The following is a 25615-nucleotide window of genomic DNA, read 5'->3' as shown; positions in this document are numbered from 1 at the left end:
TCTAGGCGGCGGCGGGCTCTATCTCTGTGGTATCTGTTGGGCTGCGTGACAGCCGGTCTAGGCAGTGGGCGCAGGCGCCATGATCCGGGTTGCAATTAGCTGTTAATAACGGAGCCAGGCCTGGGCGCGAGACGGGCCAGGGTGCCCCAGCCCTGGCAGCTCACTGGTGCTTTGCCTCCCACTGGCAGGCGGCGAGAGGGACGCTCAGGTTCTCCTCGCCTCAAAGCCGGGGGGCGAGCGCCAGGCGGCTCTGGGCAGCAGCCAGGACGGCAGCAGAGGTCAGTCTGGGGCACACCGGGGGCAGCCGTTCGAGGAGTTCGGGGGAGAATAAGGATGCGGTGGGGGAGGGAGAAGCTGTTTGTTCTAGTGAATGTTAGGTTCTTATTTCTCAGACCTAGGAAGAAACCCCCCTTCCCTAAGAGTTCACCATTAATGGCCCCGGAACTGCCCCGCTTGGGGGACTAGGAGCGCTCAGGCCCTGCCCCTGGCGTAGTCAAAGACTTGGGCCTGGCATCACTTTTTATAGGCTTCCCACTATGCCAGCTGGAGACTAGCTGGTAGCAAGGGTCACAGTACAGTGGTGATAGAAAAGCTTACTCCGGCTCTTCTGTGCGGCCTTTGATCTCTTGCCCATTTCTCTTTGATGGAGGCTATGGAGAGACTACAGGGCCCACCTAGCCTGGAATGTGCCATGTCCAAAGTGGCAGCTATAGGAACCCTGTAAGCCAGGTCCTGTAGTCTTTGACCACTAGACCTTTAGGATTAAGATGGGGTGTTACATGCTAGGGTTGAAGTCTTTGCTATGCTCATTACACGTTGGGGCTGTTCTCTGCTAAGGATGGCTGCCCTCTGGTTTCACTTGATAGCACTTGGGCTCCTGATGACCAGTTGAGTGGGGTATGAGTTTTACATAGTGAATACAGTTTTATCCCTTAACCTGCTAGTGGTAAACTTATGTTTGAAGACAGCTGAATTCTATTTTTAATTTATAGACCAGGGTTAAAAAAATTAGGACTGTACATTCCCTTCAGTCCATAGCAGTCACCATCCTCTTTCTCTTTCCATCCACTTCTGCCCCCAGTATCAATTGTATACTTGCACAAAGGTTGAGGTGCACTGTTTGTGCAGGGAAAAGGGCCTGGTTGTAGTAAACTAAACTTTTAGCTATTAACTCACAAGTCAACATCTCACAGTAGGTAAATGTTCACATTTAGGACCACCATTATTTCTACCCTTTATAGAGTCAATTTCTACACTTTTTTTTTTTCTTTCTCCATCCTATTTTCTCTCTGTATATCCCTCTTCTATTTTCCTTCCTGTACAGTAGCTCCCAATTGCCATTCACTCATGGTCTTCATCATCACCAGCTCATCTGATTAAGTGATCATCAATAAAATTGTTAAGTGTCAGCATTTGTCCCTGGAATTAATATTCCAATTAGATTAATTGGCGTAAAGGAATTCGTACCTGAAAATCTATTGTTTCAGGCTGTCCACAGATTCATGGAATTTCACATCAGTTACTCACTTTGCAGTTAGAGGGTTAACTTTATAAACATGATGTCTAGAATATTTTTTGTAATTATGTTTTAGTAGATTCTGAATAGCTCATGCAGGTCACATAGATATATGAGAAGCACTAGATCCAATATGCAGAGCAGGTGTTTGACAACTATGACTTAACTCCACCACCACCAGCACTCCTTGTGGAAATAGGCAATAATATCGATAGTGGCATATCTACTACAGTTATTAATATGTACCTTAAAAACATAATCTTGGAACAAAAAAAATTAAATTCCTCTTATTTCTTCTGAAAGAATAAGAACATGAGAATAGCCATATTGGGTCAGACCAATTGTCCATCTTGCACAGTATGCTGTCTTCCAACAGTGGTTGGTGCTGATGTTTCAGAGGGAATGAACAGAACAGGGACACTTATTGAAGGATCATCCCCTTTCATCCAGCTACTAGCAGTCAGAGGTTGAGGGACACCCAGAGAATGGGGTTGTACCTCTGACCATCTGAGTGAATAGCCATTGATGGACCTACTGTCTGAACTTTTCTAATTATGTTTTGAGCCTAGTTTTGGCCTTCACAGCATTCCCTAGCAACGAGTTTCACAGGTTGACTGTATATTGTGTGAAGTAGTACTTCCTTTTGTTTGTTTTAAACCTGCTGCCTATTAGTTTGATTGGGTGACCCCCTGGTTTTTGTGTTATGTGAAGGGATAAATATCACTTCCATATTCACTTTTTCTACACCATTCATGATTTTATAGACCTCTATCATATCCCCACTTAGTCGTCCCTAGTCCAAGCTGAACCAATCCCAATCTTTTAATCTCTTCTCCTACTGAAGCTGTTCCATACCCCTAATTGTTTCTGTTGTTGTTCTCTGTACTTTTTCCAGTTCTAATTTATTTTTTGAAATGGGGTGGCCAGAACTGCATGTAGTATTCAAGATGTGGGTGAACTGTGGATTTATATAGGGACATTATGATATTTTCTGTCTTGTCTATCCTTTTGTAATTATTAGCTTTTTTTGACCACTACTGCATGTTGAGTGGATGTTTTCAGAGAACTATCCACAGTAACTCCAAGATCACTTTCCTGAACTATAACAGCTAATTTAGACACCACCATTTTGTATATGTGGTTGGGATTATGTTTTTCAATAAGCCTTTATCAACATTGAATTTAATCTGCCATTTTGTTGCCCAGTAACCCAATTTTGTGAGATCCTTTTGTTGCTCTTCACAATCAGCTTTAGACTTAGCTTTGATTAATTTTGTATTGTCTGCAATCTTTGCCCCGTTACTGTTTATCCTTTTTTCCACATCATTTATGAATATGTGAGCAGCACTGGCCCCGGAACAGATCCTTTGAGGGCCCTGCTGTTTACTCTCTGCTTTGAAAACTGACCATGTATTCCTGTCCTGTGTTTCCTATCTTTTAACCACTTACTGATCCATGAGTGGACCTTTCCACTTATATCCCATGATTGCCAACGTTGCTTAAGAGCCTTTGGTGAAGGACCTTATCAAAGGCTTTCTGAAAGTCCAGGCACACTATTTTTATTGGATCACCCTTGTTCACATGCTTATTGACTCCCTCAAAGAATTCTAATGGATTATGCCTCACCAATCTCCCTTTACAAAAGCAGTGTTAAGTCTTCCCCAACATATTGTGTTAATCTATGTGTCTAATAACGCTTTTCTATAGTTTCAATCAATTTTCCTGTTGTTCGTTAGGTTTTCTGCTCTGTAATTGGCAGGATTGCCTCTGTAGCCATTTAAAAAAAATTGATGTCACATCAGCTATCCTCCAATTATTTAGTAATACAAGAACCAGGGGTCACCAAATGAAATTAATAGGTAGCAGGTTTAAGACAAATAAAAGGAAGTTCTTCTTCTTCACACAGCGCACAGTCAACTTGTGGAACTCCTTACCTGAGGAGGTTGTGAAGGCTGGGACTATAACAATGTTTAAAAGGGAACTGGATAAATTCATGGTGGCTAAGTCCATAAATGACTATTAGCCAGGAAGGGTAAAGAATGGTGTCCCTAGCCTCTGTTCATCAGAGGATGGAGATGGATGGCAGGGGAGAGATCACTTGATCATTACCTGTTAGGTTCACTCCCTCTGGGGCACCTGGCATTGGCCACTGTCGGTAGACAGATACTGGGCTAGATGGACCTTTGGTCTGACCCGGTACGGCCGTTCTTATGTTCTTATTATGTAGTACAGAAGCTGATTAAGCAATAAGTTATGTACCACAGTTAATTGTTCTTCAGTTTCATATTTGAGCTCCAGATTTATTACAGTTAAATTCATCACTTTGTTCCAAAATCTCCTATTGACACCTCAGTCTGGGACAGTTCCTCAGATTTATTACCTAAAAAGAATGGCTCAAGTTTGGGAATCTCCCTCGCATCCTCAGCCATGAAGACCAAAGCAAAGAATTCATTTAGTTTCTCCACAATAGTCTTGTTTTCAGACAACTTAAATGTAGTGACATTCTTTCATATACATCAGATTGAACCAACCTATTCGAAGCGTATTGTCCAGTGCACAATATTCTATCTTAATCCAAGTGGAATTTATAAGAAAATGAGTTAAGGCTAGGTGCACAGGAATGTTCTTCCTCTACTAAGCCCATGGCACCTCGCTTAAAGTATTTTCTTAGCTATACAGGCAGTCCTTGGACTTACGACACAGTTGGTTCCTGAACATTGCCTCATAAATTGAAGTCTTGTAACTCGGAACCGCAATACACGCCATTGTGGGACCGAGCATCGTAAAGTCGAAACAAATTTTCGTAAGTCAAATCAGGGGGTAAATTCAGAAGTGTTGTAAGTGCCATTCTTAAGTCGAATGTCAAAGTCAAGGACTGCCTGTATAAACAACTGTGTGTATTTGCGAACATCTAATTTATGTCCTCCATTGTGCCTACCAATTTAGGCAATATTCTTCTAAAGTGACATTTCTGCCATTCTATGTGCCCCACAAAAGAAATAGTAAAAACTAGCAACTGAATATTACTAAAATGAAACTATATATATGTAAAATTATGTAGTGCCAGATGCATTGGTAAGATACTTGGAAGGAAGGCCTTAATGATTAAGAGGAAAATTTGTGAGGCCCGTAGAATAGTTTCTGATACTGCTCAGACCGCTGAGACTCCTTTACCCACACAATCCTGTTGCCTCAAGCTAGTGCAGAAAATGGCAACAAAAATGTTAACAGCACTGGCTAGAAACAATTCTGCTTATGTCACTCAATGCACACTGTTTGGCTCTTGCTAACTATATTCGTGTGTACAATTTAGATATCTGCTGAAGCGGCCATTATATTGTTTATCTATCTTATGATTCTAGTAGATGATTTATTGTTTGTGTGAATATTAAACAGCTATAAGCTAAATGGAACATATTAATGGAGAACTATTTGACTAATCAAAGAGGAGAGGAATAGTAATAGAAGTTTAAAAGGTGTGATGGTTCTATATTGGGGTGTCAAGCAATTAAAAAAATTTAATCACGAGTAGTCGCACAGTTAAACAATAGAATACCATTTATTTAAATTTTTTGTTTTCTGCTCTTTTAAATATTGATAATTACAACACAATACAAAGTATGCTGTGCTCACTTTACATTCATTTTTTATTACAAATATTTAACTATAAAAATGGTATTTTTCAATTCACCTACTACAAGAACTGTAATGCAATCTCCATCATGAAAGTTGAACTTACAAATGTAGAATTATGTACACAATAACTGCATTCAAAAATAAACAATGTATAACTTTAGAGCCTACATGGCCACTCAGTCCTACTTTTTGTTCAGCCAACTGCTAAGACAAACAAGTTGGTTTACATTTGCAGGAGATAATGCAGCCCACTTCTTGTTTACAGTGTCACCTGAAAGTGAGAACAGGTGTTTGCATGGCACGTTTATAGCCGGTGTTGCAAGATATTTGTGTCAGGTGCACTAAAGATTGATATGTCCCTTCATGCTTCAACCACCATTCCAGAGGACATGCGTCCATGCTGATGATGAGTTCTGCTTGATAATGATCCAAAGCAGTGCAGCCTGCCGCATGTTCATTTTCACCATCTGAATCAGATGCCACCAGCAAAAGGTTGATTTTCTTTGGTGGTTAAGGTTCTGTAGCTTCCGCATCGAAGTATTGCTTTTTTTAAGACTTCTGAAAGCATGTTCTACCCCTTGTCTCTCTCAGAACTTGGAAGGCACTTCAGATTCTTAAACCTTGGGTTGAGCACTGTAGCTCAGTGGTGAGCTGGAGCCAGTTTGCACGAACCTGTTGTTTAAAATTAGAAGCTGGTTTTAGAACCGATTGTTAAAGGGGTGGGCAAACTCCAGCCCGTGGGACCGACCTGTACGGCCTGCCTGAGCTCCCAGCTGGGGAGACTCCCCTGGCCCCACCCCCACCTTTCTACCTTTCGCAGAGCCCTGCGCCAGCTCCTGGGCAGCTCTGGACCGCTCCTGGGCAGCTCTGGACCGCTCCTGGGCAGCTCTGGACCGCTCCTGGGCAGCTCTGTAGCTTCTGCCGCTTTGAGTGGCATGGTAAGGGGATGGGGCTGCAAGCTCCAGGGGGTCACGCGGCATCCATACACGCTGCCCTGAGCAGCATGGTAAGAGGGCCGAGCCAGGGCTGGAAGGAGGGGTTGAATAAGGGGCAGGGAGCAGTTGGAGGGGGTGGTTCTGGGGGGGCAGTCAGGGAATGGAAAAATGTGGGGGGGGTTGGGTAGGCATGGGAGTTCCAAGGATCTGTCGGGGTGGTGGTGGATGGGGTTGGGACAGTCAAGGAACGGGGAGCGTGGCGAGTTGGGTAGGAGGTGGGGCCCTGGAGGGCAGTTAGAGTGGGGGGTCTTGGGCTTGTACTCAATGGGCGGCACTTAATAACTGGTTCTCTACCGGGTCATCGGCAGCACTTCAGCGGCGGGTCATTCACTCGCTCCGGAGGTCTTCAGTGGCACTGAACGACCTGCCATCGAAGAGCTGGTAGGGAACCGGTTATTAACATTGAAAGCTGATCACTGCTGTAGCTGTCTTTAGACATCTCAAATTGGTACTTTCTTTGCGTTTTGTGAAATCTGCAGGAAAAGGTGTTAAAATGAACATGTGCTGGGTCATCATCCAAGACTTTGTAACATGAAATATATGCAGGAAGCAGGTAAAACAGAGGAGACATACAATTATCCCACAAGAAGCTCAGTCAAATTATTTAACCTTTCTTTTTTTTAAAATGAGTGTCATCCGCATGGAACCATGTCCTCTGGAATGGTGTCCAAAGCATGAAGTAGCATACGAATGTTTAGTATACCTGGCACATAAATACTTTGCAATGCTGGCTACAAAAGTGCCATGCAAATGCCTGTTCACAGTTTAGGTCATTGTAAATAAGAAGCGGGCAGCATATCTCCCGTAAAGATAAACAAACTTGTTTTTCTTAGCGATTGGCTGAACAAGTAGGACTGAGTGGACTTATAGGCTCTAAAGTTTTACATTGTTTATTTTTAAGTGCAGTTATGTAACAAATCTACATTTGTAAGTTGCACTTTTACAACAGAGTGCATTACGCTACTTTTGAGGTGAAGTGAGATACTATACTGTTTATAATTTTTACAGTGCAAATGTTATAATACAAAATGTGTACTGTACACTTTGTATTGTGTTGTAATTGAAATCCTGTATTAGAAAAGGTAGAAAACATCCAAAACATTTAATAAATTTCAATTGGTATTCTGTTGTATAACAGTGAAATGAGAACTGTGATTAACTCAAAATTATGCTTAAGTACCTGGATGAATCACGACTTAGACTAGCTGCCATTATTCTTTACAGAGGATGCAAACATGTACATTAATGATGGTAAAAGGGCATCAGACAGCTGAACTACTCAGTTCAGTTAATAAAGATCACTTTGAGAAGCTTTATACTCTGTGATATGGGAAAGTATGTCCAGATTGCTCAAAATAAAGATAGAGGCTATGTTTCACTTCACAAGTACTGGATCTTGGGATGCATTTTAAAACTATGCAAGGATTAATGGAGTTTCTGGTAGATGTGATATCACAGTCTGGTTCACAGTGGTGGATCATTGAGCACTAGAAATGGGTCTACTCTACATGATTTTGATGTTCCAAAATTTAAAAATTAATTCATCATATTATCATTCATTCCTTGAGTTATTTTTCAGGTGACACTTTTTTAGATATAAACTAGAAGAATGCATACTATTAAAAGTATGATTAACCTACAGAAACAAAAGCCTTAAAATTTAGGGTTAAATACAAATATTTTCACTTACAGATAGTTCTAATTTAGAACTGACTGTTTAATAGACTCTAAATTCTGTATGGCCACACCTTAAAAGAAGGAAAAAAAAAAGCTCTTCTCGTGCATTTATAAACCATTTGACAAGGGAAGAAGCAGAATTTATTATAAACAAAAGCTAAGTGTTATAAGGTCAACAACCAGTTTTATAATGCAGCTAAAAAACAACACGATCTTTAAAGAGGAAGCTTTCACCTTGAATCAGAATGTTCTTATGACTGTTCATGTTCTTTGCACATAATCTTTTCAGATGTAACTTTCTTTCATAAAGGAGTCAGTGACTCGTGCTGAGAACTGGGTCAATGACATTTATTGCAATTCAAGATTCATATGAACCAAATGTGGACCTATGGATAAATTAAAATAAACAACTTATACTATACACCATTCTGCCTCCTCCAGCGGCTTCATAGTATAGGATGAGAGAAGCACTTTCCTGCATTCTGATGTTGATACTCCCATTTTTAATCCCTGGACCTCTGCCTGTATGGTGGTGGCAAGTCAAGAAATGGTCTTTTAAAGACAGGGGAAGGTCAAGTGTGCCTATAGAAGATTAAAATAGGGGTTCAGAAAATTACTAAATGCTAGTGTTTTTTGCCACTGGCAGCTTGAAAGAGGATCTGGGGCAGGGGTGGGGAGAGAAAAACTTCAAGAAGGTTATGTACTGTACTCCATCAATGCCAAGAAACATAAGAGAACATGAACAAAGTAAATACATTTTAAAATGAGTTTACCAAGGAAAATATATGGGACCTGGATCTCATTTTCACCTATGCTGTATTGCAACAAAATATACTCAAAATGCGGGGGGAATAGATCTTACCTTTATTAAATTCTACCTTCTTTCTGCCTCTTAAAGGAAAAAAATTGATAATTAAGCTTCCACTTCAAAATAATTAACATTAAACAAAAGATCACCAGTAGATAGTTTTGGGTCAAAATAAGTATATTATATGACTATTCAATCAGAGACCATTTCAGGATCTCTTGGCAAAGACAACAACAGCTTAACTTTTTTTTTTTTTTTGAAGTGCATAATTGTGTGTGCATTGACTGAGATGAGCAAATTCAGTATGTCAACAGGTGGCCAGTTAAATTTGACTAGTGATTACAGGCACACATTAGGCACACATACAGTTTTGATATCCTATCCTAATAAATGATATGTTCAATAACAAAAACGAAATGAACAGACATCCATTACTTATGTTAAAAGAAAGTTCTGTACTTTTAAAAGCAATGTGCTTCCTTGACTAGACCAGAAGAGTTCACTTCAGTGAACATATTTTGGATTTATAGCAGAATCTGGCTCACTACCTGCACAAATGCTGTGGGCCTAGGAGCAGCAGGGACATGCCGGCCACCTTGGGGAAGCTGTGTGGAGCTAGGTAGTGAGTCTGCCAGCCCCCCCCACCAGCAGCAGTCTCGGGTCATGCGCTGCTGTCCGCCTCCCCTCCCCAGCACCAGTGGTGCCCCCAGACTTTCCCCTTTCTCTTCCTCCCCGCCGTCCCCCCGGTGGCCCAAGTATTAATTTGGGATATATAGTTCAAGTCATGGCCAGGTCACAGACCCTGAATATTTTGTTTACTGCCAGTGACCTGTCCATGACTTACTACAAATACCCATGACTAAAACATAGCCTTACTCATGAATAAGAGTATTTTAATAAATACATGTTTTCCACTATATTTTTCTACTATCACACAGAAAAATGAAAGAAGGAATTTCACTCTGCAGGATTTCTAAACTCTGCTAGTTTTTCAATAAATTGATAACAGTAACTTGGAACCATTTGGCTAAATGGCCCTGAAACCCTGTCTCTCTCACACACACCTTAGGAGATCCAGAAGCAATCCTTTAGAAGTTTGCAGGGAGGCTCTTTCCTGTAAACATTAGGGGAGGCACAGTTCCTAAAGTACACCAGAGGTGGATTCCCTCCAGCAAACGTTTGTAAAGTGTCCATCAGCTGATAGTCTCAATTCACTTTTCAGTACACAGATAAGTTAGCTTTACACTTGTAGAGGATATGCTTCCTCAGCGCATACTTCACAAGCTCTTTTCGGGGGACAGAAGCAGCATTCCAAGTGTATTGTGTATGTTTTAAAGGTCAGTCACTTGGTCAATTCAAACATATTTCATTGGAATACTCTATGGTATTTTGCCATAATAAGGACTATTTCCACACCAAACTTCAACTTTCCACCCATTTTGAATGTGGTCACAAGATTTAAAATATATATAATTCTCAAACAACTATATTAATTTTGCTCATACTGCGCCATTTGAAGATTATAGGATCAGTCACAATCTTTAAGTTAAGCATGTGTTTAAGTTCTATGCTGAATTGAGTCACTTTCACATAGAGATGAAGCCAAGAAAAGATGGTTACTCACCTTTGTAACTGTTGTTCTTAGAGATGTGTTGCTCATATCCATTCCAATTAGGTGTGCATGCACCGCGTGCACGTTTTTACCCTAGCAACACTTGGTAGGTCGGCTGGGTCACCCCCTGGAGTTGCACCGTTATGGTGCCGGATATATACCCCTGCCGACCTAACGGCCCTTCAGTTCCTTCTTGCCGGCTACTCCGACAGAGGGGAAGGAGGACGGGTTTGGAATGGATATGAGCAACACATCTCGAAGAACAACAGTTACAAAGGGGAGTAACAGTCTTTTCTTCTTCGAGTGCTTGTTCATATCGATTCCAATTAGGTGATTCCCAAGCCTTACCTAGGCGGTGGGGTCGGAGTGAGATGTTGCAGAATGCAAAACTGCTGAGCCAAAGGCTGCATCATCTCTTGACTGTTGAACCAGAGCATAATGCAAGGCAAAGGTGTGGACCGAGGACCAGGTAGCTGCGCAACATATTTCCTGGATTGGTACATGAGCCAGGAAGGCAGCAGATGAAGCCTGAGCCCTGGTAGAATGTGCGGTGAGATGGCTTGAGGGAACATGAGCCAAGTCATAACAAGTGCGGATGCATGCCGTCACCCAAAAGGAGATCCTCTGGGAGGAGACAGGTAGGCCCTTCATTCGGTCTGCCACTGCGACGAAGAGTTGCGGTGATTTACGAAAGGGCTTCGTCCATTCGATATAAAATGCGAGCGCCCTATGGACATCTAGGGAGTGCAGTTGTTGCTCCCGTCGTGATGAGTGCAGCTTCGGGAAGAAGACTGGAAGGAAGATGTCCTGATTGATATGGAAGGCCAATACCACTTTAGGGAGGAACGCTGGGTGTGGTCGCAACTGCACCTTGTCCTTGTGAAACACAGTATATGGTGGGTCCACCCTGAGCGCCCGAAACTCGGAGACTCGTCTGGCCGATGTAATGGCTACGAGGAAAACTGTCTTCCAGGACAGGTATAGCAGCGAGCAAGTTGCTTATGGCTCAAATGGTGGAGACAAGTCTGGTTAAGACCAGGTTGAGGTCCCAGGTAGGGGCAGGGCGGCGTACTTGGGGGTATAGGCGCTCCAAGCCCTTGAGGAACCTGGAAACCATAGGGTGTGAAAACACGGAGCGGCCACTCTCGCTGGGTGGAAGGTAGAAATGGCCGCCAAGTGCACCCTCGATGATACCGCTAGGCCCTGCTGTTTGAGAGACCAGAGATAGTCCAGGATGGTGGGGAGCGAGACCTCGGTGGGAGTAACATTTTGCGTTTCGCACCAGCAGGAGAAATGCTTCCTCTTGGCCAGATACGTAAACTGAGTGGAAGGTTTCCTGCTATCCAGGAGTATTTGTTGTACTGAGGCAGAGCAGCGTAACTTTGACTGGCTCAACCACGCAGGAGCCATGCCATGCCGTGGAGGTGAAGGGACTGCAGGTCTGGGTGGTGAAGTCTGCTGTGGTCCTGAGTTATGAGGTCTGGGTGAAGAGGCAGGGTAACTGGGCTGGCTATCGACAGGTCGAGCAACATGGTGTACCAGTGCTGCCTGGGCCACGCTGGGGCGATCATGATCAAGTGAGCTCCGTCCCTGTGGAGCTTTAGCAGGATCCTGTGAACCAGCAGGAACGGTGGAAAGGCGTAAAGCAGTTGGCTCGTCCACGGTATCAGGAAAGCGTCTGAGATCGAGCCCAGGGAGAGACCTTGGAAGGAGCAGAACATCTGGCATTTCCTGTTCTCGCGGGAAGCGAAGAGGTCTATGTGGGGAAATTCCCACTTCCCGAAAACAGAATGAATAATGTCCAGATGGATCGACCACTCATGAGAGCAGAAGGATCTGCTGAGTCGATCCACCAGAGTGTTCTGAAGCCCTGGGAGAAAGGACGCTACCAGGTCTATCGAGTGGGCTATACAAAAGTCCCAGAGTTGAATGGCTTCCTGACAAAGAGGGGAGGACCGTGTCCCCCTGTTTGTTTATGTAATACATGGCCGTTGTGTTGTCTGTGAACACTGAGACACAACGGCCTTGCAGATGCTGTTGAAATGCCTGGCATGCAAGGCAGACTGCTGTCAACTCTCGGACATTGATGTGCAAGGCCAGCTCCTGAGATGACCAAAGGCCTTGAGTGCGAAGATGTTCGAAGTGAGCACCCCAGCCAAGAGATGATGCATCCGTCGTCAGGACCATAGAAGGCTGGGGCAGATGGAATGGCATCCCTGCACACATCAGGAAGGGCGTCAACCACCAGTCGAGGGAGCCTAGGAGTCTCGGGGGAACCGTGAGGATCCTGCCTATATTGTGTCTCCCCGGGTGGTATACTGAGGAGAGCCAAGTTTGAAGGGAACATAGGCGTAGCCTGGCATGCTTGGTCACGAACGTGCAGGCAGCCATGTGACCCAAGAGGCCGAGACAAGTTCGAGCCGAAGTGGCTGGGAATTTTTGTAGGCCTTGTATAATAGATATCATTGCGTGAAACTGCGGCTGTGGTAAGCAGGCCCTGGCGAGACTGGAATCCAGAATGGCCCCAATGAACTCTATTCTTTGTGTGGGAACCAGAGTAGATTTCTCTAGGTTGATCATCAGGCCTAGTTGGATGAATAGGTCCTTGATGATGCCCACGTGCCATGTTACGTGGGTCTCGGAGGCCCCGCGAATGAGCCAATCGTCGAGATACGGGAAGACGTGTATGCGTCAACGACGGAGGGAGGCGGCGACTACGGCCATACACTTTGTGAACACTCTTGGGGCTGTGGAGAGGCCAAACAGAAGGACTGTAAATTGGAAATGTTGACGGTTGACAACAAACCTGAGGCACTGTCTGCCATTTATCCTCCGCACAATGTGAAAATACGTGTTCTTCATATCGAGGGCGGCATACCAGTCTCCAGGATCCAAGGATGGGATGATGGTCCCCAGGGATACCATGCGGAACTTCAACTTTATCAAGAACTTGTTGAGTCCCCGCAGGTCTAGAATTGTTCCGAGACCTCCCTTAGCCTTGCAGATTAGGAAATAGCGGGAGTAGAACCCCTTGCCCCTCAAGTCCTCCGGTACCTCCTCTATAGCTCCCATGGCAAGGAGGGACTGTACCTCCTGCAAGAGGATTTGCTTGTGAGAGGGGTCCCTGAAGAAGGATGAGGATGGGGGTGGGGCGAAATAAACTGAAGGCGGTATCCAAATTCTACTGTGCGTAAGACCCAACGATCTGAAGTTAGTTGGGCCCACACAGGGAGGAAAAAGGAGAGGCTGTTGCAAAAGGGAGGGAAAGGATTCTGTTGAACAACTGGTACGTCGCCCTTGGGCACACCTTCAAAAGTTTGGTTTAGGTCCCACGGGTGGTTTGGCGGGGCCGGGATTCTGACCCCCTTGGGGTCCGGACTGCCGTCTACAATTGCCTCGGCCATGCCTCCTGCTGCAGTCCTGCCGCTGTCTAGGCGGGGGGTAAGGGCGCTGAGGCTGGGGCTGGAAGGGTCTGTGCTGAGTCTGCAGTGTGTGCATCCCGAGCGAGCGCATGATCACCCTATCATCCTTCAGACTCTGCAGCCTAGGGTCAGTCTTTTCCAAAAGTAGGCTCTGACCTTCGAAGGGCAAGTCCTGTATCGTATGCTGCAATTCAGGTGGAAGGCCTGACACCTGAAGCCATGATATTCGCCTCATGGCAATTCCTGAAGCCAGAGTTCTGGCTGCGGAGTCGGCTGGGTCTAACGAGGCCTGGAAAGAAGTTATCGCCACCTTCTTTCCTTCCTCCAAAATGGCCTTAAACTCTTGACGTGAGTCTTGGGGGACTAACTATGAATTTCTCACCCCCACCCAGGTGTTACAGTTACAGCAGCTAAGCAGGGCTTGTTGGTTTGCCACCTTGAATTGGAGGCCCCCCGCAGAGTAGATTTTACGTCCCAATAAATCCATGCGCCTAGCCTCCTTTGCTTTTGGGGCAGGGGCTTGCTGGCCATGGTGCTCCCTTTCGTTAACCAATTGAACGACGAGGGAGCAGGGAGGAGGGTACGTACAGGTACTCGTACCCCTTAGAGGGCACCATGTATTTCCTCTCAATTCCCCTAGCCGTGGGCGGAATAGATGCTGGAGACTGCCAGATGGTATCAGCCTTCGCTTGGATTGTCCGAATAAATGGTAAGGCCACCCTTGTGGGACAAAATATCTACCACCAGGTCCTCTATCTCCGGAACCTCCTCCACCTGGAGGTTCATATTCAGGACCACCTGTCTCAGGAGGTCTTGATGTGACCTTAGGTCAATTGGAAGAGGGCCCGAGGAGGATGTCCCCGCCACCGCTTCATCTGGAGAAGAGGAAGAGGAAAGGCCAGGAACAATCGGGTCCTCCGTTGTCTCGTGGACTTGGGTGACGTCTGGCTCTGGTGGGACCTGAGGGTCTGGCGCCTGAATGGGAGCGTCCTCCGTACCTGCAGGAGGGGGGCAGCTAACAGTAGCCTCAGGCACCCAGTGCTCCGACGGTATGGAGCATGATGGCACTGGAGGTCCACCTTGGGCTTGGTGATATGCCCAAGGCGTCCAGAAGGACCACTGATGAGGTCCTTGGTCCTGAGCCTGGGTCTCTTGGAAGACACGGTTGGGGACATCCAAGTCACGGTCCTGTGCATAGGAAGCACTGTCCGCATAGGATGACATATATGCATGGCGAGACGGCTGAGGAGCTGAAAACCCCTGAGAATGGTCTCCATCCCTGGGTAGTCTGTCTGTACGCTGCAGCGGAGAGCAGTACCGGGTGTTATACCGGTACCGGGAACGAGACCGGGACCTGCGACCGGAATGGTGCCAGGAGGTCAACCGGGACCTCAAAGCTTGATGCCGGAAGTGGCTGCGAGAGGTGCGGTGCCGTGAGCTGTGCCGGGAGCTTGATCGGTACTGAGAGTATTGGGCCGGCGAACGGGGTCCTGAACAGTGCCGCGAGTGCGACCGGTACCGAGATGGAGAACGGTACCAGGACTGCGAGAGGCGTCGGGACTGGGATTGGCGATGGGACCAAGAACGCCGGCGGGACCATGATCGTGATCGGTACCTCTCAGTGGTGCTGACGGAGGATGGTCTCAGTAGGGCAGGCTTGCCTATGGACTGTATAACCCGCACCGGCAGTGCCAGGGGTTGAGGCAGCGCAGACTCTGTCAGTGCAATCAGTTCCCTTGCCGTAGAGAACGTCTCCTGCGTGGAGGGAATAGTAAGCTCAACCACGGCGCGTGCCGGGGAGCTGTCAGGCACTGGACTCGACGGCTCTTGCGGGACCAGAATTGATGGTGCTGAAGTTGTCGGTGCTGCTGAAGTTGTCGGTGCCACAGCAGTTGTCGGTGCCGGGAGGTCTGACTTAGGCATGTGCTCCGACTGTGGCATGGACACGGAAGCCGCAGGAGTCTTATGTTTTTTGACCTGCGGGGAGAGGGAGCGATGCTGAGCAGACATCTGGGCTGGCGATGGTTGGTGCCAAGGGGCCTTAGTGGTACCGGTGCACTGCGGTGCCGAAGGTGGAGGAGGAAGAGCTACCTCCATCAGGAGCTGTCAGAGACGAAAGTCCCGCTCCTTTTTGGTCTGTAGCTTGAAGACCTTGCAAATGCAGCACTTATCTGCGAGGTGGGATTCCCCAAGGCACGAGTCATGAGGATCTCCTGTAGGCATCGGCTTGCGACAGGCCGAGTGACGGTTTGAAACGCGGTGAACCGGGCATGGGCCTCGGCACCAAGTGAGGGGAAGGGGCTAATCCCCGAACCCCTTAACTATATACACTAATTATACACTAATTATGTTAAAGAAAATAATAAACTAACTGCAAGTATAGAAATTTGAACTATATACACAATAACAACGAGAAAACTACGGGTAGCTAGGGAGGTGGAGATCAGCTAAGCCATGCTCCACTGTTCCGACGACCGACACGGGCGGTAAGAAGGAACTGAAGGGCCGTTGGGTCAGCAGGGGTATATATCTGGCGCCATAACGGTGCCACTCCAGGGGGCGACCCAGCCAACCCACCGAGTGTTGCTAGGGTAAAAATCTTCTGACGAACGTGCACGCAGCGCGCGCACACCTAATTGGAATCGATATGAGCAAGCACTCAAAGAATAACATTTCAGTCTGAAAAATGAAAGGCCTAAATGACTGAAAATGGTGGGAGAGGGGTTGGAATGAAAACCATTATACAACATTAACTATAAGGGTCAGAAAATATCTCACTCTATTAAGGTAAAAAGGAGATTTACAGATAAATAAAACTGATGTGTCCCTACCCGGAGGAAATTGCAATCTAATTTAGATATAATATGGTAAGGGATGACCAAAAAAAGAGCAGAGGAAGGACAGTGGGGAAAGAAGATTTTATAACAGTCAATCCTATTTTCTTTCACTATATTCATCTTGTTAGCTCTGTTTTTTAAAATAAATAAAAATGTGGGATTGTATCCCAAATGTTGGGTGAGATGGAGCCATTCATTGATGTTACACAGAACAGAAATATAGATTTATTTATTTTTTAGGAGTTTAATAACTCTTACAACTCAGACTTTACAAAGTATAAACCAATAAGTGTTATATTACAGTGACTATGCAATGTAATCTAGAAGCCATTCAGTACAAGTGGCTTGACTTTCAAAAGTGCAAAGTGATGACAAATTCCCTTGGAGTCACTGGGAACTAAGTGTTCAACACTTCTGAAAATCAGAATACTAACAAACTTGGTTACTACTTGGTTCATCAAGAGAAAGTCGCCCAAGATATTGATGATCTTCCATTTTTTTTAAAAATGGACATAGAAATTTAAATTTCTATCAGATATTGACAGAGAGGACTGGATGAACTGCTTCTAGCACCTCCAGCTGCCCTTCATTACTTCATAATGTCAATCTTTGCTACTATGAATCTTTTCTGATTGTGGAACTTGAAACGCTAATGTTCTGACTCTGATGGGTGGAGTTATTTTATGAAATATAACCCAGCCAACTTGTCTCTGATGTTCCCTGTGGTCTCTAGATATTTAAGGTGCCTCAGAATAGTGGCTAATTTCTTGTGTCCCATTTTACAACATCTAGGCTTAATGAGTTTCAGTTGGGAATGGCACTCGTCTCTTGAATTTGTTGGTCTGGCACTAAATAGGAAGTAGTAAGGCCAGAGTCTCAATCTTTTGATCAGTTTTCTGTTCACTGTTGAAAACTCGGGAAGAAACAACAGAACAAACAATAATATGATTATAACCAAAGATGGGAATGAACAAATGGTTGAGTAATCTGAGTTCTAAACTTGGTTCTAGCATTGACTTGCTGTTTGATCAATTATTTAGCCTCTCTAAACCAGTTTCTCCATTTGTAAAATGCAGATAATACTTCTGTGCCTCACAGGAATTTTGAGGAGAAATAATTAGATATTTTCAATGATTCACTATCCCTTATCAAAAACAAGAAGTCCTTGTGGCACCTTAGAGACTAACAAATGAAACCAATATCCGTTATGTAAGTATGAAGTATTATGCTTAGAGAACTCAAGTCCATATTCTTTTAGATGATAAGTTCTTAATTGACATGTAAAAAATTTAGGTTATATGAGCTAATGATAGATGACAAATTAATTTTACAGTGGCTAATAACGCAGTCAGAACCACAACGTTACTTTGAGCTGGGGGTACTTCTGCCCTCACTAGATGAGATTGGAAAGTGTATAAACAAATATTAAGATGTAAGATTTTTTTCATTAGTCTTTCAAGGATTGAGTTTATAAGGCTCTATTCAGGGGAAGACTTGATGACTAAGGCCAGATCTACACTACAAAGTTTTGTCGGCATAGCTATGTCAGTCAGGCATGTGAAAAAACCACACACACCCCAGCCAACATAACTGTGCCTGTAAAACTGCCACTGTAGACACAGCTATGCCAGCAGAAGAGTGCATCTCTCAGAATAGCTAATATAATTCAAAGAGGTGCTATTACTGTGCCAGCAGAAAAAATCCTGTCAGCATAAAGGGTCTACACTAGGGTCTTAGCTATAATTTCAAAGCATTTGTAGTGTAAACAAGAATTTGAATACTGATGGTTTGGAATATGATTTCTCTCATTTAAAAGTGATGACTTGAAAACTGAGGTCTACATTTTCCCCTCTCATGGAAAAATCTAAAAGAGGGGACTTAGGTAGAAGAAATCTCCATGAGGATCCCCTTGCAGATACTCCACTGTTGCTCTGTTGGAGGGAAAGGGGAGAGTGGACTGGGCCAACTGCAAACCTGGAAGATCTTATACTATTGGTATGGAAGCCCAGTGTCTCAGCACTAGCTCTAGCCCCCCATGGCGTCATCGCCTTCATAGTACGGCTCCATTCAATCCGCACTAACTTGGCATTTCCCTGTGACATCTGCTGGGGACTGCAGAAAAGAGCCCGAGTTGCTGATTATCTATTCCACGTGAGCTCTACAGGGCTGGGTGAGAGATGATGTGAAATTTTCCTCAGCATGCCCAGTGCCTACTACATTCCTGTGTATGGAGCCCAGTCTCAGGGTGGGTAGTGTTGAAGAGGAGTCCAAGTCCCCCTTCCATGCAAGGGGGATGGTTCACTTCCGGTTTTATTGGGTACTATCTGGGGCTGATGGTTCTAGTTGATAGCCCATGGTGTGGACTGCATTCCTTTACGATTTAATGATTAAGATATTAAAATGTAAATGTTTGGACACTGGCTACTTTTTATATTTTCTTATCTTGGACTCCTGTATATTAATGAAGGCTTGCATTAATCAGTATAGAGTAGTGAAAGTTTTATGAACTTGTTTCCAATGCCAGTATTTGATTTTTTTCTGGAATAGATATCCTCCTAAATTCCATCAGGATGCCATTGTTTTGTCTCCTATATGTTTCTTATATATGAAAACTAACTCTGTTTGCTGCAGGAGAGAGATCATTTTAAAGTGCTCAATCCTGAACCCATTTATGTCAACAGGAGTGAGCCTACTAATTTAAATATGCAGGATAACATTCCAAATGATGTTTTTAATTACAACAGTTGTGAACAGAACACATTTTAAAATTTGTTTTCATTTGAACATTTTTTAAACACTGAAATATTTTAAAATCTTGAAGCTTATACACAGAAATTATATAAATACAATATTTCTGTTGATTATGCTAGAAAAGTGGGAGTAAGATGGCAGTGACATTGGAACAGTGGAAATTAGTTTATTACAATGAAATAGCCAGGCGGGGTAGGGGAGAATGACACCCTAGAGATTACTTGGATTCGTGCGTTTGTGCTGACAAAGGTTATAGGGCTGTAAATTTAAACGTAGAATTTTTGTAGGCAGAATGCATTGACAAATATGCCTAATGGTAATACATCTAGTACTGAGTGTCTCAGAACAGGTCAATAATAATACTTATATTGATAGCAGCAATGTAGGAGATGTTACTTGGTATTATAGCTAAAATCCATGTTATCCCCTTAATCACAATTACATTAATATTGACAGACTCTTGACAATACTCACATTACAATTGATTGATTTCTGTCAATAATATGTTTCTAAATAAAATGTATTCATTCATAATTTGTACAATACTCAATAACGGCATTAAAATCTAATGGGAGAAATTCCTGTTTTCTTTGTGATATACAATTTGTTTTATTTTGGAATGCACTGTGCAAGATAGATTTTTGGGTTATTTTTTTTAAACTAAAAGCAAAGCATGGGCTTATTTAGGGAAAGAAAAGACTTATTGGAAAACTGATTTTTCAGGGTTTTTTCTGTGAAATAAAAGCAATTGGCTGTGGTGATAAAATGTCAACAGGAGATCTCAATATTTAGTTTTAAATCATTTTGTCTTAACATATTTATGTAACAACTTAATCACACTGATTTTAGTAGAATGCACTATACTGTTTATCTGTTCTTGATTTTTGCCTCGAGCGTTCCCTTCATGTACTCCTAGCCTGGTGATATACTTAAATGAAACACTGGTGTTTGTCTTTATTATTGGGCATACAATTCTGGTTCCTTCACTAGTTTAAAATGATCTAAAGCAAGATGATGAAAAGAGAACAACAAGCAGTAGGGACTAGGAGAAATGGAAGTTAATTAGGCGGCATGACGGAAAACAAGATTCTTGGTGAGATCTGTATAAAACAGAAGAATATGAAATGAAGAATTGCAATGAAAAAATACAAGCTGAAAGATGATGATACTTGGAGGCTGTGTATGTATTTATTTATTTATCGGTACAGACACCAAGCTGCATATTTGTTCCAATGATAGGGCCAGTATCTGTGACAACAACACAAAGTGCAAGTCTAACAAGGCATTGAAATAACTGTTGTTGAGGCAGGGAAAGTAATCAAAGGAGACCTTTTGTGTTAGTACTGTTTAAAAATAAAAGTGGATAAAAACAGAGTAAAATAAGAAACCACCATTGCTGCAAAACAGGAAATATGTGGAGTGGAGGCTTATTATTTCAACAAAAGTTAGCCACAAGACCACTGTGATTCTCATACATATTTATCATTCAAATGGGACTAGGCATTTCAAATTCTACTCTTTGATGTTCACATATGGATAACATTGAAATCAATGGGAGCAACTTCAGAATCTTGCCTTTTTATATACATTCTAACTGTCCAAACAACCCTAGTTAAGTGCAGGCTTCTTCAACACGGTCGTAGTGATGGAGGGTAATGAGTGCGATGTATGGCCCCAATCCAACAAATTACTTAAGTGTGTGCATAACTTTAAGCATGTGAATAGTCCTATTAAAGTCAAAGTTATGCATGTGCTTAAGTGGTTTGCTGGATAAGAGCCCATGCTAATAGTCTGTTGTGGCTTACATTATCTAGAACTACTTAAATATATATTAATTTCCAGGACTTAGAATTCTTAGCTACTGCCATAGAGTCTGACTACACTTCATGGCAGCGCAAGCAGCGGGAATGGCTCGTCTCCTTGAGTATGTACTCATCATCTCAGACAAGTACATACTCAAGCTGACTAGCCCCTCCTGTTGCTCATGCCACCACAACTGCTCTATTTTTAGTACGCTTGTTTGATCAGAGCTAATACAAAGTATGTCTTGAACTAGGAATTGCACTGCAAGTTTGAGGATTGGATATACCTATAGGCAACAGGAAAAGCTTAGCATGCCAACATCTTGAATTTTTTCTGATCTCCTTTACTTTAATATTATTTCTCTCAAGCACACATGGAAAAACTAATCACATCTACTGCAAGATTTAGCTCAACAGTGTGTTCCTTGCGATAGTACTATGGGTATGTCTACACTACATACCGGATTGGTGGGCAGCAATTAATCCAGCAGGGGTTGATTTTATCCCATCTAGTCTAGACACGATAACTCGATCTCCAAGCACTCTCCTGTCAACTCCTGTACTCCACCGCTACGAAATGCAGAGTTGATGGGGGAGCCACAGCAGTTAACACCATGGTGTCTTCACCACAGTGAAAGTCGATCTAAGTACGTTGACTTCAGCTACGTACTTCAGCTACTCCACCCCCAGGTGTGTGTGTGTGTGTGTGTGTGTGTGTGTGTGTGTGTGTGTGTGTGTGTGTGTGTGTGTTCAAGGAGAATTCATTCACCTCTTTAAAAAAAACCTCTGTGTTATGGCAACTTTCTCTCTAACAAATAAGGACTGGATGCAGCTCCCTGTGGAGTTTGGTAAATTCCATTTCAGACTTTTGTTCTCTGGAGGGACTCATTCTGTTCCTATCCAACTTTTCTAAATCAACTAAACATGCTACCTCCACAGTGCAATTAAGTCCTATTGGTCTGTTTTGTGAGGAACTCAGTTTAAAACCCCAAATCTGTGGTAGCAACCTGTGCACTTATTAGATTACTAGGCCTCCTAGCAACTCTTTTTATTTGTTGTATCTCAGTGAAAGGACCACTACATAAGGTACCCCACAGCAGAATCCTGCATTTCTGAAACATGTTATGCCATGACTTTTATGCAAGATTACTTTGATGCCCTTATACTGTATACTACTGTTTTCCCATTGCACAGAATTGTTAATATGATTACATATGCACCAAGTTATTTTTTTAGGATAACATCATTTTTCATTCTAATACTCAGGCAGGAAAAGAGTACACATTAGTTGATGTTACCAGCATACATTTTAATCATCTTGCCAGAAAAATTGTTATACAACCAGTAGTAAAACCATGCACCTGTCAAAAGAGGATTAGAAAATAGATGCTGGCATCACTGATATATTGTAAGATAATGTGTGCGTGCTGAAAATTTATTTGATCTTTTTAGCATTTTTTAAACATCACTATCTTTGTTTTAAAGGCTTTATTATCCCCAACTTGTTTACATTCCATATTTCTTCTATGCTTAGTTCTCAGATCTCCTAATATCTTCTATAGTATATAGTTTATCAGCAACTTATGATGTGTTGATATGGCAAAGTTTGTCTTCACTACTTTCCCCTCAAGAGTTTACTTACTATACCTATTTGCCACATTAAGTTCCATAAACCAGCATACTGTTTTACAATTACTGTTGACAATCTTCCTCTTCATTTTAGTATTTGATCACTCTTCTAGCATCAGGCAATGCATTAAGTCTTATAGTGAATTACTAAATGTGTGATTAGTATCATGAATAGCTCAAAGAGGATACAGCTGTGTTACTGTATGGAATAATAGTGCAGTTAAAGTAATTTTAAGATGGATAGTTATGTTATTAATGACACTTCTTGAATTGTGGTGGTTGCAGTGTGTAATATTGCATTAATATTTCCTAAAGAGATGGCTTTGCTTGTTCAATTTTGTTGTTCACAATATTATATGAACTGTATTAAAGTATAAACAATGCAAAATGTTAAATTATACTATAAGCTTATCTGTATTTATTCCTAGAAATCTGTGAAGAAGACATGACTTCCAGTGGCAATAATGCAGAGAGCGTGAACCCTGTGCTCAGAATAAGTCAGCTGGATGCTCTTGAACTAAACAAAGCCTTGGAGCAGCTAGTTTGGTCCCAGTTTTCCAGCTGTTTTCATGGATTTAAACCAGGGCTGTTGGCTCACATTGAACCAGAAGTAAAAGCATTTTTATGGCTTTTCTTGTGGAGATTCACCATCTATTCTAAGAATGCAACTGTGGGACAGACTATTCTGAATATTCAGTACAAGAATGACTTATCTCAAACACAGAAATATCAGCCATTGAGCAAACACCAGAAGTTATGGTATCTTATCTGCACTGTTGGCGGAAGGTGGTTGGAAGAAAGATGCTATGATTTGTTCAGCAGTCGCCAGCTAGAGTCATTCTTCAGAACCAAGCATTTCATTAATTTTGTAGCTGGACTTCTAAAACTTTGTGGACTATTGAACTTTCTGATTTTCCTTCAGAAAGGAAAATTTGCAACATTTACCGAACGCATTTTAGGAATTAGATCTGTCTTTTGTAGGCCTCAGAATGTTCGTCAAATAGGGTTTGAATACATGAACAGGGAACTTCTTTGGCATGGCTTTGCTGAATTTCTCATCTATCTTCTACCACTCATTAACATGCAAAAGCTCAAACTCAAAATTTCATCTTGGTCTTTGCCTATTGCAGTTTTTTCCAACAGTGAAAACACTTTAGCAGCACATTGCAAGGAATGTTCTGTATGTGGGGAGTGGCCAACTATGCCTCATACCATAGGCTGCTCACATGTTTTCTGCTACTATTGTATTAAAAGCAACTGCTTATTTGACATGTATTTTACCTGTCCTAAGTGTGGTACAGAGGTACACAATATTCAGCCATTGAAATACAAGATTGAAATGACAGAAGTTCACACCCTCTAGAGTTTTTTGCAGTGCACTTGAAGCACATACTTTAGAGTAAACTGTGTAGTATTCATAACCACTATTAAATTGATCATATTGTCATATTTGTTTACAGCAGTTTGATCTTTGTGTCTTATGTCTGTGGATATAATAAAGTCTGTATTGACATTAATTTCCATATACTAATATAAAATTGTAATTTAACCATTATTCCAATTATAATCAAAGATTCATGGGACTATATTGATGGTAGCTATCCACATATTTCATCAACTGCCTTCTATAATCACCATAAAAGACATTCCTTTTAAACTACTTTTGAGGTAAGTAACTCATTAGCATCTATAATAAAGTAGTGAGATCACCTAAAGAAAAATGGAGAGCTGCACCCTAGGATGTATCAGCAAAAAATAATAATAATAATGTTCTCTTAGTACTGGGGAATAGGCTTAAAAGTACCTTTTAAACATTTTTTGCCACTTTGTACCATTAAGTCAGTTTAAATTCATTGCAGTGAATCTGTTCCCTAGTTGTCCCAACCAAATACATCTACCGTTCCAGGCTACTAAGTGGATACCACCTAAAAGTCATAGGGTACTTTTATTGCCTTTATAAATATTTATTATAGGCATTCATATACCACAGTGATAAACGTGGGTCTCTTTGTTTGGTTATTTTCATTGTTGTACCACAATTTCACTGGATATCAATTATCAGTACAGCTCTGCAATAGCAGAGCACCAAACTCTGAAGTTGTCATAAATAACAGGTGTTTTAGTGTGTGTGTCTGGGGTGGGTTCCTTAGCAATACTAGATTTTTATTTTTTTTTTTTACACTACGTAATTAGGTGAAGTCTTGGCTGCGAAGGAGTCAAAACAACCATTGAGAAGCCAATTCTTCCCCTCCAAACTGTTTAGAAGACATTTGACACTGGGTTAATATTTTTAAGGGAGGAAATTTTGGAGCTAAAACTTCAGTAGTTAGCAGCTTCCCTTTAACACTTAAATTTAATGTTATATTTTCAAAACAGGATCTTAACTGCTGCTGTATTTTGTGACAACAGAAAATTCCTAAAATGTATGTCTTTCCTAAAGATATGAGGAAAAAAATTCAGCTAATTTGTGTTCTATCCTAAAGATAACTGCCTTTGTTGTGTCTATTCATTTATTGTATGGATAAAATATCACTAATTATACTGTCATCTAAAAGGTGTATGTAATAAAAACAAAATGTCTGCTGATACTTTCTATTAGAACAGTCCAAATCTCTTATTTTTAGCATTACTTTTTTCAGTCTTTTTTTTTTTAAACTAAATCTTGGGTTAGAGTTCTGTTGTTCAACTACAGTTAGAACAGTGATGTTGCCCGAGTAACTAGTGCAGCTGTGGAATGAACCAATGCCTATAACTGGTGTAAGTTCTATGTACCCTGTACCAGAACTCTGAGTTTTGTTAGAAGTTAGAAGTTATCAGCCTTTATTACTATATACCATTTAGCTAGTTTCTACTCCTTATTGCATGTCTGAATACACTTTTTCATTGTATCAATGAATCTGAAAATGAAGTTGTGCTTTCAGATTCAACGG

General features: G+C 42.4%; 1 protein-coding gene across 2 annotated transcripts; it reads left to right on the top strand.

Moving 5' to 3' along the window:
• The first annotated feature begins 21 nt into the window (after positions 1–21).
• PEX2 (peroxisomal biogenesis factor 2) lies at positions 22–25280 on the top strand. Of its 2 annotated transcripts, XM_050941215.1 has the most exons (3): positions 22–278; positions 4188–4319; positions 23114–25280. In XM_050941215.1, the coding sequence occupies exon 3, from the start codon at positions 23131–23133 to the stop codon at positions 24046–24048; it is 918 nt and encodes a 305-aa protein (XP_050797172.1). In that variant the 5' UTR covers positions 22–278; positions 4188–4319; positions 23114–23130; the 3' UTR covers positions 24049–25280. The 2 variants fall into 2 exon arrangements, with proteins under 2 accessions (XP_050797172.1, XP_050797171.1); XM_050941214.1 differs by lacking the exon at positions 4188–4319 and having other exon boundaries at positions 23–278.
• Positions 25281–25615: the final 335 nt, after the last annotated feature.

This window comes from Gopherus flavomarginatus, chromosome 2, assembly GCF_025201925.1.
Source record: "Gopherus flavomarginatus isolate rGopFla2 chromosome 2, rGopFla2.mat.asm, whole genome shotgun sequence".
Taxonomy (NCBI): domain Eukaryota; kingdom Metazoa; phylum Chordata; order Testudines; family Testudinidae; genus Gopherus; species Gopherus flavomarginatus.
The sequence above is the reverse complement of the archived record's forward strand: the minus strand, read 5'-3'. Positions and strand labels throughout refer to the sequence as shown.